Raw genomic sequence first — 16,122 nt, 5'->3', positions numbered from 1 at the left:
GGATATGGTTTAGGCGTCAACCTTGTAGAGTAGGATTATCAGTTGGACTTGGTGATCCTGAGGGTCTTTTTCAACCTGAATATTTCTGTGATTCTGTGATTCTAGTCAGGTCTTTGTAGCTGAATGAAGGCACATATTGATAACAAGAACAGATGAAGGCCATAAACCTGAAAAAGTAGGGAACAGGAAAGATGAGCAGACAGACACTGTAGTACTACGAGTTCTCTATTAAAACGTGGTTCTGTCATTTTAATACTGTTTCTTTTACCCTCAAATATAGAAAAGTATCGTTAGGCAGCCATAGCATATGTAATCATGTGTCATAGAAATTAAATCATATCATTTACATGTCTCTTTTTTCAGACATTCAAATATATTTTTTTTTCCTGAAGAGGTCGAGTGAAATCTTGCTACATATTTATATATATATATATATATTTATATATCTATATATATATAAAAAAAATCTGTCCTCTGGGAGGCAAGAGCAAATTTCTGTACTGCAGTTTCTTCAGACAGGATATGCTGCCCTGGCTCCTCCCTCACTGGCAGCTCATGTATTTCTGATATGCATACTGACACTAGTTCCTTTGAATCTGTAGTGGTTGCAAGTACCATCAGTGTAGAAGCTGGATCTTTTAGGGCTCTAAATTTTGTAATCTCAGATGTACTGGGGTTTTTCTATGTAGAAAATTCCCCAGGTCATAATGCTGTCATTGTTCTCAGTAGGAAACCTTAATTGCACAGCTAGTTGGATAAGAGTTGGATTAGTTGGCAGAGTGTTGTCTGGAAAATCTTTCAGCTGTGCAATGTTATCGCTTCCCCTACATTCCCCCCGCCTCCATCCCTGAGGATTCCTAGCCTACTGCATTTGGTGAGATACATATGTTTTCCCCAGCTACAGGAGCTGTGAAGGGTTCCTCTGGGATATCTAAGTATAAATACCTAAGTGTGTCTTCAGTTGCTAGGTTATTTTTAGTCAATGGGTGGTTACCAAGTCATCTCTAATTGTGCTGTTAGATGTGTCAGAGCAGCTACTGCAAAGCTAGATGCTCCCTGTAACAGGTTGAATATATAAGGACAAAAGCAACATTTCAAAACTGAGCTGTTTAAAGGTTTGAATTACAAATGAGGAGATTGCTTGATGAGCATATATGAGGAAGATGATCCACTAGTACAACATGGATGGAGCATGGTAACATAGTTTGACTATACTACCCGCAGTACCCATGACTGGCATATTGTGTCATTTCAGATTTGGTTTTTGGGGGAATTTACCAGTGGTTCAAGAGATCAGAGAGCTCATACAGAACTTTGCACTTCTTAGGCAGTTCCTATACAGCCTTTGTCAGCTATTACTAGGTGGTGAACTAGTATGTAGGAGAAAGTGCAAAGAGTTCTCAATGTGCAGCTGCCACCATGACAGGAACTGCTGTCACAGTTCTTTCTCTATAAATAGAAAGGAAGAAGAAATTAATACCTGAGTAGAAAGTCAGTAAGATGGTAGGAAGAAGGCAAGAATAGCAGAATAATACAACTTAAAAGCCAAAAGAAACAAAATAACTTAAAAAGAAAAATACATCCAATGCTCTAAGCAGACGTTATGCACTATAACAAGGCAATTAGACACTGATTATTCTAAAATATCTAGGGTGAAGTACCCCTCATAGGAGTCTCCTACTAGTAGAAAGAACTGAAGGCAGGATTTGATCTGCCAAAAATTATTAAAGGCATATTAACATATATATAATTGAATAAATGAAGAAGAAAAAAAGTGAAAGTTTTAGATGGTCAAATGCATGTATATGTGTGTAATTATGGTAGCTGCATCGTTACCACCCAGAGATAAACAGAGTATCTTTAGAGTTTAATTTTTAATCCAGTGGCACATGCCCATCATCAGCTAAAGATCAGTGATATGATTTTGAGGACTACTGCTGTAGTTGTGACTAGCCCAGTAGTAAAGAAATGTGAACCAGCCATCAGCATGCACAGAACAAGAGTGGGTGGGAGGAGGTGGTGGGGGAGGAACATACATAAAGTCTGAAAAAACTAATTGGTGGAAGTATATCCATCTGTATGCATTACTGTATGTTCAATATATCATCTCTTTTGGTTAGATTCAAAATGGGAAAGGATTTATAATGCCACTTAAGGCATATATGAAGGATGAATTAGGTGATTTTTGACAAAATAAAATGTTAAACTTAGCATCAGGAGAAACATTCCAGCTGAGAGAACCACTGAGCTGGAATAATTGTCTCAAGTGACTAGTGACAGACTATTGCCTGAGTAACTGAAAAGTAACAAAAATGAAATCTAGTGGGCCTTGGCAAAGGTTTGGTCTAGATAACCTAATAATAGATATTGTCTGTTCTGGGTGTTTTTTTTTTTGTGATTCAAAGCCAATAGTACTTTCCAAATTCATTAGTGAAAATGGGCTAACATCATCTCTTGTGCTATTGCATTTAGATCTGCATTGCCTGTGCATAATGTGGGGGAATCAGATAATGCAAAGTGTTTGACACAACTGAAACTAGTAGAGGGTAGTTATAGGTACGTGAAATACAATGTGAACATGACTGTTTCAGGAATTGCTACATGTATTTATTTATAAAATATCTCAGTAGTGACTAACATACCTTCTAAAGTTTGATAGAAACTTTTCATGGAGTTAAATGCAGACTGTAGATAATATTTTTAAACCTCTAGAACTGAGTAAAGGCTCAATTTGCAATTTGCTGCAGAGTTCTAGTTTTAGTAATTCTGTAGAACTAGACTGAGGTTTTGGTAAAAAGAACAAATGAGCTTCATTTCCAAAAGAGAACACACATTTGGAAATTACACGCTTCAATTTGTGCTGCTTTCCCACAAGAAAACAGAACTTCTTCTGCCTCATACAGATTTGTTCTTGCTCCTTGATACTCAGGAAAATAAAATTCTTTTCCCTTCTCAGTCTTTTTCCCCAGCTGCAACTGTCTTCTGTATTGTCAGTGTTGTCCATGACCACCACCATCCTGTACCAGCTTATCCCTTCTTTAACATTAAAACACAGCAAGGAGATTTCTTGTAGAGTGGCTCCCTGTCAGGAGCTACTACTGGGACCACAGCCTTTTTGTCTCTATTTGCTGGAAACTATGGGGTCAGAGCTCTGACAAACCCCTGAAAATTCACAGAGAGGTAGTTCTGTAAATCATTCTTGACTTAAACAGCTTAGAAGTTGTTTCATGGATATTATTCCATTAGTTGGGTGTGCAAACCTTAGACCTCAGTAGGGTGAAAAATGAGGGAGAATTTTTGTCAGGGCAATTTATTCAGAAAAGTCTTTCAGAGAAGTCTACACTGGTAACTCAAGATGTCTATAATATTTTACAACTCTTTATGCAGGTGACAAGTAAAGAAACTGAAGATGGGTATTTTTGAATAGGACTTACCCTATGTGAAAGGTCCAAATCTATTTTGAAAACACAAAACCCACAGTGAACCATATTTAGTACAGCAAGCGGCGTTGCCAGGTACCACTGTCCTTTCACATTGGGAGTCTTCTGGAATCCCTTGTTGCTATGAGACTAAATATCTCTGTACAGTATGAACGATGAACCAGATTTTGCTCCCACTTACACTGGTGTGCATGTAGAGTGAATCCCCTGTGACCAGGAAGCAGAGAGTTGCATTCTGATACCTTCATTATGGAGGGGTCTGATCCAAAGCCCACGGAAGCCCAGGAGTATTCATCTAATTCAGAAGCTGAAAGAAGTAAGACTAGTTTAAAATGGGAGAAGGGTTACTACCTCAAAAGGTACAAGCAATTTGGAGATTTTTGACCTACTGCCAGTGGGTCTCCATATGATTTTAGTCAAAAAGGAAAGGTAATGTGTAAAGTTTTTCATAGGATTTCTTTGCAAATATATCATGTTCAAATGGAAAAATACATATTGCTTATCCTGGACTGCATAAATTCTTAAATTTGAGACACTCTTAAAATCCACTTATCCGTGGACTTAAAAGCTGCTGTGTTAGGGGTTTTATGGTGTTTTGTGTTTGCTTAAGTAAAAAATGTGTGAATTTTCTTTAGCTACTTGACACTTTTTTCTTTCACCCAGAAGACAAATAAACAAACAAAACCCAACTTGAACTGCACCCAAGCATGGCCAATTTCTCACCAAAGTCTGCATTTCAGAATGAAAGATGTACAGTGGAATATCTCTAGTTTAGCTGTGACATTGCATTAACATTGCATTGCTGTAATCTTCAAATATAGTAAATGCAATAAATGGGCTTATAGGGATTTGTGTGAAGTTCAAAATTCAAAAGAGAGTTGGTTTTAATGTTGTTCTGTGCTACCAAGTGAAAAACCAAATAGCACAGGGATGAATTTAAAACACACATCAAGGGAGATATAAGGAAAATACTGGTCTTTTATTAATCTGCCATTGTAAGTATGTGGAAAAGCTCATTTAAGAAAACAACAACAACAAAAGTATTAAAAAAATATCATAAATGCAAACATGTAACCAAAGACCTATGAAAACAAAGCTCTTGAAGCATTTCCAGAATTGGATTATAGCTTCAAAACTATCGATGTGCTTTGATGCCTGTCCCGTATATATATAGCGGTGTGTCACTGGACTTGTTAACGTAGTGCCAGCTTGAGGAGCACGGCAACTTTCCGCTCGTCGGGCAGCTGCACGGCAGCGAGGGACCCGCCGCCCTGCCTGTCTAGAGCCGTGTCGTGCCTGGCCGTGTAGCGCCGCCCGCCCCACCGAGGCCGGTCCGGCCGCCTGCTGCTCGCCGCTTCCCGCGGTGCTGCGAACAGCGACCTGGCCCGGCCGGCTTTTTCTTTGCGTTACACTTCTCTCCCCGCCTTACGCGCCCATCATCCGCAGTCCGCCGACACTCGCTCCAGCTCCGCTCGCCCGCCGTCGGCCCCTCTCCGCGCTCCGCCCCGCGGCACTCGGGCTTTGCAAGCCAGCGCAGGCCACGGTACCGTGCGCACACGCGTGGCGGAAGTTGCGCGGGGCCGCAAGCGGCGTTTGAACGCGAGAGGCGCGGAGCCGCACCGCATCCGCGGACAGAGGCGCAGCCAGGCTAGAGTCCGACCCAGCCAGTACCCTCCCCCGCCCAAATACGCGCATCCAGCCGCGCTTCAGGGCGCAGCTGTTCCCTCTGCCTCCGCATCACCCCACCAAGGCGCCGTCAACCGCGTGTGCGGCACGGAGCTCGCTGCCCTTACCGGGCATCCCTCTTCTGTCGCTCCGGGTGCGGAACGCAGCAGTGTGCCTGCCTCCGGCCCGGATTGCAGCGCATCCCGCAGCGGCTGTGCCGAGCGCGCAGCCCCCGCGGTGCGGCTCCGCTCCGCAGCATCTCCCCGTCCTTTCCGCTCCCCCGCCCGGCTTCTTTACGGCAGCTGGCCGCTACGGCTGGGTCCTTCCCCTGGCGTGGAAGGGAAGCAGCAAAATCTTTTTTTATTTTAAATTTATTTTGCTTTTTAAATTTACGGCATTCTTTCGTTTGCGTTCTCGTTTTCCGTGGGGATAGCTGCAACTGAGGCATCAACCTGTAGACTGAGAGAGCTCTCGCCGTAGCCCGGCGCAGCTGCTCGTAGGGCACTCTGCGGTGCCACTATCGGGGAGCGGCGCCGGGACGGGGCCGAGGGAGAGGGGTCGGCCGCAGCGCCGGGGTAAGTTCTCGGAGACGGGCCACCGGGAGCCCTGGCGGCGAAGGTGTGAGCCCGAGGGGAGGCCAGAAATCTTTGCAAGACCTCCAGAGCAGCCCCACGTTTGCCGGGCTGGCAGGATGAACTGACTCACTCCCCCCGCACCACAGAGGATCTCCGAGCCGGGGGAGGAGGAAGAAGGGGGGGCGGGGGGGGGTGCAACAAATTGCCGCCAGCCGAGAGAAGTTGCAGTAAAGAGAGATCCCTCCCTCCCCCCGCTCCCTCCCCTCCCCACTCGCTCTCTCCTCCCCGAGCCGTGGCAGCGAGCAGTGGAGCGGCGGCCCGACGAGCGACCGTGCAGAGGAGCGAGAGGCGCCCGCAGCCTGGCGATGCTGCAGCAGCTCCCGCGGAGCCTTTGCGGGGAGGGCCCGGCCCCCGCGCGCCCCGCGCCGCCCGGCGGCGGCGCGCCCTGAGCGGGCGGCGGCCCCGCGGCGCAGCGGGCGCTGTTGCGCAACCCTGCCCGGCGCGGCCGGCCTTCCTGCCCCCGCCGCCGGCTCGGCGCGGCTCCCGCGGAGACGGAGCGCTGATTCATGGGGCCCCGCGCCGGCTGCCTGGGCGAGGAGAGCGCGGCGCTGCCGCTGCCCCCGCGTGGGGTGTGAAGCCCCGGCCCCTCCTCCGCAGCCCCGGGCTCGCCCGCCCTGCTCGGGAGTGTGGTCCCTGCCGGGAGCCGCCGCGCCTGGCGCACAGAGGGAAGCGTTGATGCATCGCTGTGGAAATTCATTGTGTGACTTTCTGGGTATTTACTGAGTTTCAGACCGAGATGCAGCTCTTGAAAGCTTTATGGGCACTAGCAGGAGCAGCGATCTGCTGTTTTCTTATATTTGTCATCCACTCACAGTTTCTTAAAGAAGGTAATTATATCTGCATGTCTACATACCCTCTTCTTTAATACGAAGGTCTTTACGAGGAACCTTAATTATTTTTACTGTTTCCAGTATGTTCTATTTACAGCAGTGCTTCCACGTTATTTTTCCTTTCCGTTAAAGCCTTCTCATGTTTGTGCCTTTAGATAATAGGTAGCTTTAGACTTACATTCATGGTAAATGTATATGTAATATATATATATAAATACTGTATACTGTTTTTATTCAGTGTTTTAGCCGACGTCTCATTTCATTATGGGGCATGTATAGTGGACAGAAAATATTTGGTGCTATCAGATGACCACAACAGTAGTCATCATGGGAGTATTAATAAACCAAAAAACCCTTAACAAGTAAACGTCTTATTTTTATACCAAATCAATAGGCATCCTTTCCCTCTTCCTTATTCAGTACATTTTCAATAGATGGCACTAAAGTTCTATGGAAAGGGCAGGGCAGAGCAAATCCTAGGCATTCAGCATCTTCCTTCTTCTGGTTGCCCCAAAACTGGAAGAGGCCTTTGCATGATTTCAGGGTTCCTGTTTTTTTCCACCTTGTGGTCAGAAAGTTGTGATTACAGTTTACTGGAAAAAATAGTTTGGAGTGTGATGCAGGCTTTCTCCTTTCTTTTTCCATGTTAGTTAAGTGTAAAGAAATAACGTCTCATTAAGTGGGTAGAGAAATTTTCTTGGGGAGTAACACTTGTATTGCTTTTTTTGTTTGGTTGTTTTTTTGTTTGGTTTTATTCCTCGGGAAATTACTATTATTTTTTCCCATCTACTAAAATAATGATTTCACTGCTTATTTCTAAAGCAAACGGTACTCTGAGATTCATGGTGAAGTGTGAATCCTGAGAGATTTAGATGTATTTGGGTAGTGTGTGGGAAAGTCCAGTGGCGTTCTTTGAGCAGTGTTAACAAACACAGCACAACAATAGGAGGGATTTGGTGACCCCATTTATTCTTTTTTAGCATTGTGGCATAGTTGAGGTTTTAGGTGCTGGAAGATGGAGCCCCGCTCAGTTTGAAGTAGTGGCTACGCAAAGCATAGGAAAAAACTTTTATGTGACTGGGACAAAGTTTCACTCAAGACTGGGCAGAACGACAACCTTGCAGCTACTAGAGTATCGCTACTGGTTTTAATTTAGTGTCAGGCCCGAAAAAGAATGAGATGGTACATTCCCACAGATCTTTTCTGAAATGCATATGTATTTATTTTCCTGATTTGGTTAATTAAGGAGTGATATCTAGATATCTCCAGTGCCAGAGATTTCACTTTAAGAAATCTACCCATGCTTTAATTGCATTGTGTGCAGTGCCTCCCACATAGCCACTTAAAATTTAACATTCTTTTAAAATGCTTGGACTAGTGTATTTATATATCTCTCTCTGATGCAATGACTCGTTTCAAGGAGATTTTGCAGAATAAAATATTGCCAGTCATTTCAGGCTACTTCTTTTTTTTGCCATTAGTTGTTGGGGTTTGTTTGTTTGCCTCCCTCCCCCCCCCCCCCCCAAGTTTTCACTGCTTAATTTCGAGACCTGTATTACTGTAAATAATACATAAAGGAAGAAGCATTTTGTATCACTTAAAAAAATTCTCCTTGCATGCTAGGAGTAGAAAGCTAGCAAGTAAAAAAAGAAGCCATGGCCGTACACCAAGGACTTTTAACACATTTTTCATTGCTTCTCCTCCAGCGATTACAGCCACTCTTAAAGTGGACTGCAGCAAGAAAACTGAAACTCTTGGACTTGTCAGATAACTTAATCACATCGGTTTGTTTATATTTGTGAACACAATATTTCTGCTTTGTTTAACAATGAGAACTCTCTACTTGCTGTAAATACAGATTGCATGTAGTGGGCTAGTTGTCAGCCTTTTCCTGAAGGGTGCTAATCTCCACAATAGTATTTTGACCTCTCATGTAATTACTTCATCAGTGTATGTATTGCTTTCTCCCTGTAGCTTCTATAATAACACTGAATGGTTTAGTGGAATTGACTGAAAGCCTACCTGATATAATAGACTTCATTCTTTATGAAGAACTTTGAAAATATAAAATTAAAAATAAAAAAGGATTGGTTTAAACCTAATATATTCAAATGCAGACATCTAAGAGAGGAAATAGGTAACAGAAGATTTAAGCTAAAGAGTTTGCAAAATTAAGGTTTGTGTTTTCTTTTTCATTTTAAATCCTCTTTTATTTGTTTTTGTTTATTTGTTTATTTGTTTTTTTATTTGTTTTATTTTCAGTAAGGGAAAGAATGTGAGGAAGGGACTAGCAAATCATTTAAGCATGTGCCTACCACATTAGTTTACTGAGTACATCTATATAAAGAAGAATACATGAGATGGCTGTTGTCTTACCTCCAAGAGATCTGAAATTCTTTTCTGATCAGAGTTAGCCTTTTACATTAAAGTTTTATAACAGGTTAGAAATGGAATGTCTCATTGAACATAATATTTTTAGGCTGTTGATTTCCTGGCAAGATGATTAATTTATCATCAAAGCCTAATTAACTACATGGCCCATTGTTTGTAACTCAGCAGTGTGGTGGAATTCCTGAGTTAAATGCTTGGACATTTTCGTTTGACTATTTCTTGTGCAGAAGGATACTTTCCTGTGGTTCCAAAGAACAAACAAGTAAGCCACCAGTTTGCCTAGCTTGATCAGATTAGCTGGTGTCTCCTGAGACAATTGACAGTACAGGCTTATACATCAAGCATCTCTTTTGTTTGCAAGACAATTGATTTAAGAAGAATAACATGTACAATTAATTAAAGGTCTGAATTAACTTATTAATGAACACTCTTTCTATTTTTGCGTGTCTTGTAATATTTACTACTTAATCTTTTTCCGAGGCAGGCCTTAGTGGAAAACTCAGAGAATCTTCACTTCTTAAAACATCCCAAAATTATATAATTAACACATGTCTTTTTCTGTATTAATTTTCATTTTACTCATTCAGAATTAGAGATGTTATCTGTTATATTAAACTCTTATCACCTATTAACACAAGATTTTTTATAATTTTGCTTGTACTTCATGGCTGTAGCATGCAGAACTTTAATTGCATCCAGCTGAAACTTATTACCAGACTCAAATCCTCCTTCACCCACATTCATAAATACAAGATTTGTTTGTTGCGACAGTCAATTGAGACTTTTCACACTTCATTTTAGTACCTATTATAAACTTTTTATTTTTCTCTAGCTCTGTCTTAATTCTTAAATATTTTTATATACATGTTTTAATTAATGCAGTTCAGTAGTAGCATTGCTTTACTGCCATTTACATGGTGTTAAGGAACAATGAATGCTTGTTCTGAGATGAGTGGGAAAGAGCTGTTTAAATGTCTATTTTCATGAATATGTTTTTTTCAGGAAGTGAAGAATGGATGACACAGGGTGCCATTTTTCCACACTTAGGCTTTTTGTGTGGAAATACAGGTCGTCCTGTGGCTAATCCGTTCCCCTACATCCAATCTGTCCTTCAGTGTTTCTAAAAGATGAATAGAGCTGTGAACCCAGAAAAGGGTATTGTGATACATAATTGCAGTCCCATGCCCATCTGATTTTCCTGCAAAGCAATTTAACATACTCTACTCAGCTGCAGTCAGTATGCAGGGGTGTTAAAAACTGAAATAGCTAAAACTTTTTGCATACACCACTGAGAATTAAAAGTAAGGAATTACATTCATTACTTATGCCTGATTTAAAATAATGTGTAATCTATTTTTTAGACACATTTATTCAAAGAGAACTGAAAAGCATTGAGTTGATGTTACACACATTAATTGTGGTAACTCCTTTGTCGCCCCCCCCCAACCCCCCCCCCCCCCCCCCCCCCCCCAAGTAAAGTACCGTTTTCGCCTAGTGGAACATTTACATTTTAACCATTCAGACACAGTAGTGATGGGGAAAGTCAAAGGATACAGTTTCTAAATGTGTCTGAATCCCACTGGAAGTAGTGCAGCTAGAGAGTAAATTCAGAAGGGTGTGTATATATCACAGTCAGGCTCTTGTTACAGCCCCAGATATATGTTAAAGCTTTATTTATCTTGCAACTGTTCATTAGTAGATGGGAATGAATGACTTATCAAGAAAAAAATATTTTGAATGGTTCATGAGATTAGGGTGATGTGAGCCTCATTTGGAGAGGGACTACACATAAACATGGTTTCAGTCACAAGAATCTTAACGTATGGAGGATTGGAGTATTCAGATCTCAAAACCACATTCTTGATCTGGTGGGTAGATGTTACTGCTGTAAGCTGTGTAAAATAAGATTTTCTCTTGATGCACCACAGTGGTTGAGACAAGAGAATTGCAATTTTTCTGTTATAACCACATGGCTATGGCTATACACCAGGATTTTATCATCGTTTGTGCAGATTTAGCATATACTTACATACATGAATAAGGTATTTGGTATTTGTTTAGCACATTTTTTGTAATTTTATTTCCCTGCCTTTGGCAAAAGTTGGGAATTATTGGTTACATTCCTGTTGGCATTTCTCTGTCAAACAGTTTTAGATAAATTAGTGTCATGATAGAAAATACTGCAGCACTTTCTTTAAAGGAATACACTTATTGCACATAATAAATTGGTTAGATTTATACTTAAAATCTTTATTCTGTAACTTTTTACAGTTTTAGAAAGTTTAGCGTGCTTTAAAAGTATGGAAAAATCTTTATGCATATACTCATGTGTTCAGAGCGTAAATTTTGACACTGAGAATAAGAAGAATTAATTCTATTTAAGCTGTGTAACCTCAAACGACTGCTATTCTTCTGCAGATATTTGCAAATGTCTGACAGTATACCCAACTTATATATTTTTTTTTGAGCTTTCTGCTCACATAACCTGATAGCTTTTTCAAGTTGGCAAAACCAATGTTTACTGCTCTGTAAAATATTTTGAGGAAAGTAGCTGTTATCTTCTAAAACATTTTGAGACTTTGGCCCTTAAAATATTCCTGGAACAGATCTGAATGTGACTTACTACAGCAGATTAGTTTGCCAGCCTTTAATTCCTTTAGAATTCTTTTTTTTTTTTTTTTTTTTTTTTTTTATCTTTTAGACATTAAAATAAATAAAAAGTTGAAACGAAGTGAGAAGGAGAATTGCTTTTGTGTGGAAGAAAAGTTTGGGTTTATGTTTGAGTTTCTTGTTTGGTTGGTTTTTTTAAGCTTTGGCCTTCTGTGCTTAACCTGTGTCTTAAAACAGTAAGATACATTGCATACCAGATGTGCTGCTTACGTTACCTATGCATAGTAAAACTGAGTTGAGGACAGTGTGTCCCAGCTGCAACTTTGCCTGCTTTTGAAAGGTTTATTACTTTTAACATACTGTAGTATAATTTTCACCTGTTTGTCTTCTGTATACTTTGTTTGAGGGTGGGAGGGAGTTGTGGAAAGGCAGTGCATCAGGCTAGAGAGAGTTACAGAATGTAGAAGTGGAAAGGTTCTCTTCCCACTCAGGAAACATATTTGGCAGTTAAAAAGCTATAAGCTTGAATAAATGCTGAACAAGGAGGAAAAAAGTAAAAGGTTCACAAATGCTTGTTTTTGTGTTGTTTGGTAGCTGGGTTTTTTTAATACTTTTATGGCAAATAAGTAATTCTAAAGACCAGTTGCTATTTGATCACATTTGGTATGTTTGGACTGCAGAAAAATGAGAGAAGATCTCGCTTTGAAGTAAAATAGCTTTGCATTTATTTTTTTTTAAATTAGTTTGGGTGGTGGTTTGTTTGTTTGTTTTTCTAGAGGGCTTTTAAAGACAGAGAAGTATAGTAGTAAAGAGAAGCAGACTAAAGCTCTCTGTCATTTTCTTTTCAGGGATGCAAGAGAGATTCCGTCTGGCATGTGTTGTGCCAGGGTATACCAAGAGGGGGAGTCTGGCAGGTTTTCTACCCACAGAAAGTAGTTTTGGGCGGTGCAAACAAAATAGGCATATGTCTTTACGCTATATATATGGTATAACCACCCTACTTTTCCCAACTGAGCAACTTGGAAAAAAAGGTAATAGTAACAGATTTTTTAGTAGCCTATTTACTACTGACTTTTCACGTCCCATGAGCACATGTGAAGAATTATTGACCTTTCTCAGTGTTTACCAGCACTACCTGTTCTTAGAGGCAGTCCTATAGACTGATATGAGTCACATCATACAAAAGTGCATGCTTTTTAGGTCATTTGACTAGTATTTATTTTTCTTGCTTTTTAGAGGGCATACACTGTATCAAATACAAAACTGGAATAAAAACAAGACATACACAATTAAGGTGTTTAAAACTGAATTTAAAAGGGGACATTGGAAAAAGAGTATGTATTTAGAGGTCAAGAGTTCAATATAGTACTGGTAAGAAAAGCTATATATGTCTTTAATTCACATCAAAATATAAGTAAAAATATTCTCATGTATATTTAAAAATTATTTTCTTTAAGTCATATGAAGAAAAGAGGCACCATAAGTTTTTGTACTTGCAATTACGTCAGTATTTGTTTTCTGGTTGTATGTAGATGTCTCCGTTGGAATCGGTGGCTCAGCTGAGTATGACTGGCCAAGTGTAATGTATGCTCATAAATTCCAAGCCAGGGATCTATTCTATCCAGCATCTGGATTTTAACAAAGATTTATTTTGCTCAAAAATTGTATCCTCTTGCCATAGCGATAGAAAATTCTGTTTAATAACAAAATCCAATTATTTGCCTAAATGTGCTTTTTATGCCTGTTCTAAGAATCCAACACAATATGATGGATCGGCCTATTCATTATATTTTACCTTTGGCACTACATCAGTTCACAAGTAAATTCTAGTCAGAACAATACATCTTCCTACTAATTGATGTTAGTCTTGTGAAAAGCAATGAGTAACGTGTTTGAAATATATCCAAACAGCAAATTATCATATAAATAACCAGAAAAAAATTAATTTAATGGATCAATACCTATTGAAATAGTTTCTAAAAGCAGATGCTATCCTAATGTCTGTTTTCATGTGAGTGATTTATTATTTTTGACTCTTTGGAGGAAAGTAGAAGATTGTATTAATTTGTCAGGTGAAAATGTGTATTTATAACAGACCAATATATTCTGGATCTCATCTTCTTTCTAATGTGCCACAAGGCTATATGGTGTTCCAAAATCTACATGTTTAATAGCAGTCACACAATTGAGATACGTGTAAGCTAAATTAAGTGGAATAACTGCAATTTTAGATGATAGGACCTAGAAAGAACTACTGAAGAGACTGAGTTTAGAGAAGACCATGATAGCATGATAAAGAGTTTTCAGTGGGTAAAATTTCGTCTTAAAAGTAACAAACTGTTCTTTCTGTGAAGTGCAAACTAATCTATGGGAGATTTAGGTTAGACATTAAGAAGAATTGCAGCAGGCCAAATTTGTGCTGTACATCATGGAAGACTTGCCAGTGGCAACTTGGGAAGCTGTGAATCAGGAGAGTTTTACTTTCAGGTTAAAATACTCTCCATTAGTAATATTATGAAGTTGACAGTGGGATCAAGTGCCTCCTTAGCAAGTTTGTGGATGACACCAAGATGAGTGCTATGGTCAATATGCCAGAAGGATGGGGTGTTACCTAGGGGGACCTGGACAAGACAGAGAAGTGGGACAATGTGAATCTCCTTAGGTTCAACAAGACCAAGTCCATGGTCTTGCACCTGGGTATCAATACAGGCTGGGGGAGGATGTGATAGAGTGCAGCCCTGCAGAAAAAAACCAGGGGGGGCTCTGATGGGTGAAAAGTGGGTCATGAGTCAGCAATGTACACTTGCAGCCCAGAAGGCAAATCGTGTCCTGGGCTGTATCAAAAGAAGCGTGGCCAGCAGATCAAGAGAGGTGATTCTGCCACTCTAATATGCTCTGCTGAGACCTCACCTGGAGTACTGTGTCCAGCTCTGGGACACTTAACACAAGAAGGCCATGGACCTTATGGAGAGGGTCCAGAAGAGGTCACAAAAATGATCAAAGGGCTGGAACACTGCACCTGTGAGGATAGACAGAGAGTTGGGGTTGTTCAGCCTGAAGAGAAAATTCTGGGGAGGTGTTATAGGGGTGTTCCAGTATCTGAAGGGTTCCTATGGGAAAGCTGAAGGGGGACTATTTACAAAGACATGTAGCAAAAGGACAAAGGGCAGTGGTTTTAAACTATATAAAAGTAGATTTAGGTTGGACATTAGGAAGTTCTTTACTAGGAGGGTGGTGCCCAGGGAAGTGGTAGAGGCCCAATCCCTGGAGACATTCAGGGTCAGGCTTGACGGGGCTCTGAGAAATCTGACCTAGTTGGGGATGACTTTTAAAGGTTCCTTCCAACCTAAAGCATTCTGTGTTCTATGATTCAGACAGATGGACTAGGTGATTTCTTGAAGTTCCTTCAAGTCTTATCTCCAAAATACACACTGTAATTAAAGATCACTCTTTAAAGTGTTGTTTATGCTGTGAGCTCTTTAGGGCTTGAATGTATTTTGAAGCAGGGTCTTGCTCTATTCACTCTTCTTTGTATATAAAGGGCAATGAAATTAGAATATTAGTATCTTTCAGTATCTAGTATTTCTTACAGTATGAGGATTTGGACTAACAATTGTTTAGCTCTGCTGATCTGTTCTTGTTAACCCAGCACTTGAAGAGCTTATCTCCAGATTGCTCTATGGCTGCTCTGACCCCTGGTATGGGAAGTACAGAACTGACCCCACAACAAGGTGAACTCCAAATGGCTTCAGAGAGCTTCTCTGTCAATCTGTGCCTGTTTGGTGCTATGGGTGATTAAGAGCTTTGTGTTCTTTGCTGTCTGTAATACTGTGTACCTGGATGTAATACTGTTCAATTTTTATGATGTCTGCATGATTTCAAATCCAGTATGAAAAGGAAAATTAGCAAATTGTGCTGACAGAAAGGCTTGTGGATTCAAATAAGGACACAGAGAGATCAATCACCAATTACTGTCATGGGCAAAACAGACTCAACTTGAGGAAATTAATTTAATTTAGTGCTGACCAAAATCAGAGTAGGCTCATGAGAAAAAAAACACCTTATTCCCATCCCTCCCCTCATCCTAGGCTAAATTTTACTTTTGAGTCCTCCCTTGAGCAGCTAGGGAGATGGGGAATGAGCATTGCTGTCACTTCGTACATTGTCTTTGCCTCTCCTTCCTCCTCCTCACACTCTTCCTTTATTCTATTATGCGGTATCTCCAACAGGAGGCAGTCCTCTACAAATTTCCCCAACATACAACTTTCCCACAGGCTACATTTATTCAGGAACTCTTCCTTCATGGGTTCTTTCCATAGGATGCAGTACTTTAGGAATGTACTTTTGCAGCATAGGTGCCTGTGCAGGGTCACAAGTCCTGCCAGCAAACATACTACAGCATAGGCTTCTCTCTCCACAGATCCACAGATCATGTCAGGAGTCTTCTTCAGCACAGGCTTCCTACATGGTCACAGTCCCTTTCTGGACACATGCACCTGATCTGGCATGGGGTCTTCCCAGTCAGATACCTGCTCTACTGTTAACCTCCAT

The 16,122-nt window shown here is 40.8% G+C and overlaps 1 protein-coding gene across 9 annotated transcripts in view; it reads left to right on the top strand.

Moving 5' to 3' along the window:
- Positions 1-16,122, top strand: part of TAFA5 (TAFA chemokine like family member 5) — a 481,575-nt gene that overhangs the window by 120,258 nt on the left and 345,195 nt on the right. For 2 of the 9 annotated variants that reach the window (XM_068166318.1, XM_068166291.1), the window contains exon 1: positions 6,236-6,567. The exons of the other annotated variants lie outside the window; for them this stretch is intronic. In XM_068166318.1, coding sequence (XP_068022419.1) covers positions 6,477-6,567 — 91 coding nt within the window. In that variant the 5' untranslated portion in view covers positions 6,236-6,476. Of the gene's footprint in view, positions 1-6,235; positions 6,568-16,122 lie in introns of those variants that run through there. 9 annotated transcript variants of the gene reach the window in all.

This window comes from Melanerpes formicivorus, unplaced genomic scaffold (genome assembly GCF_026170545.1).
Source record: "Melanerpes formicivorus ecotype bairdi unplaced genomic scaffold, bMelFor1.0.p_v2 SCAF_3, whole genome shotgun sequence".
Classification (NCBI taxonomy): domain Eukaryota; kingdom Metazoa; phylum Chordata; class Aves; order Piciformes; family Picidae; genus Melanerpes; species Melanerpes formicivorus.
This window is presented reverse-complemented; position numbering and strand designations above follow the sequence as displayed.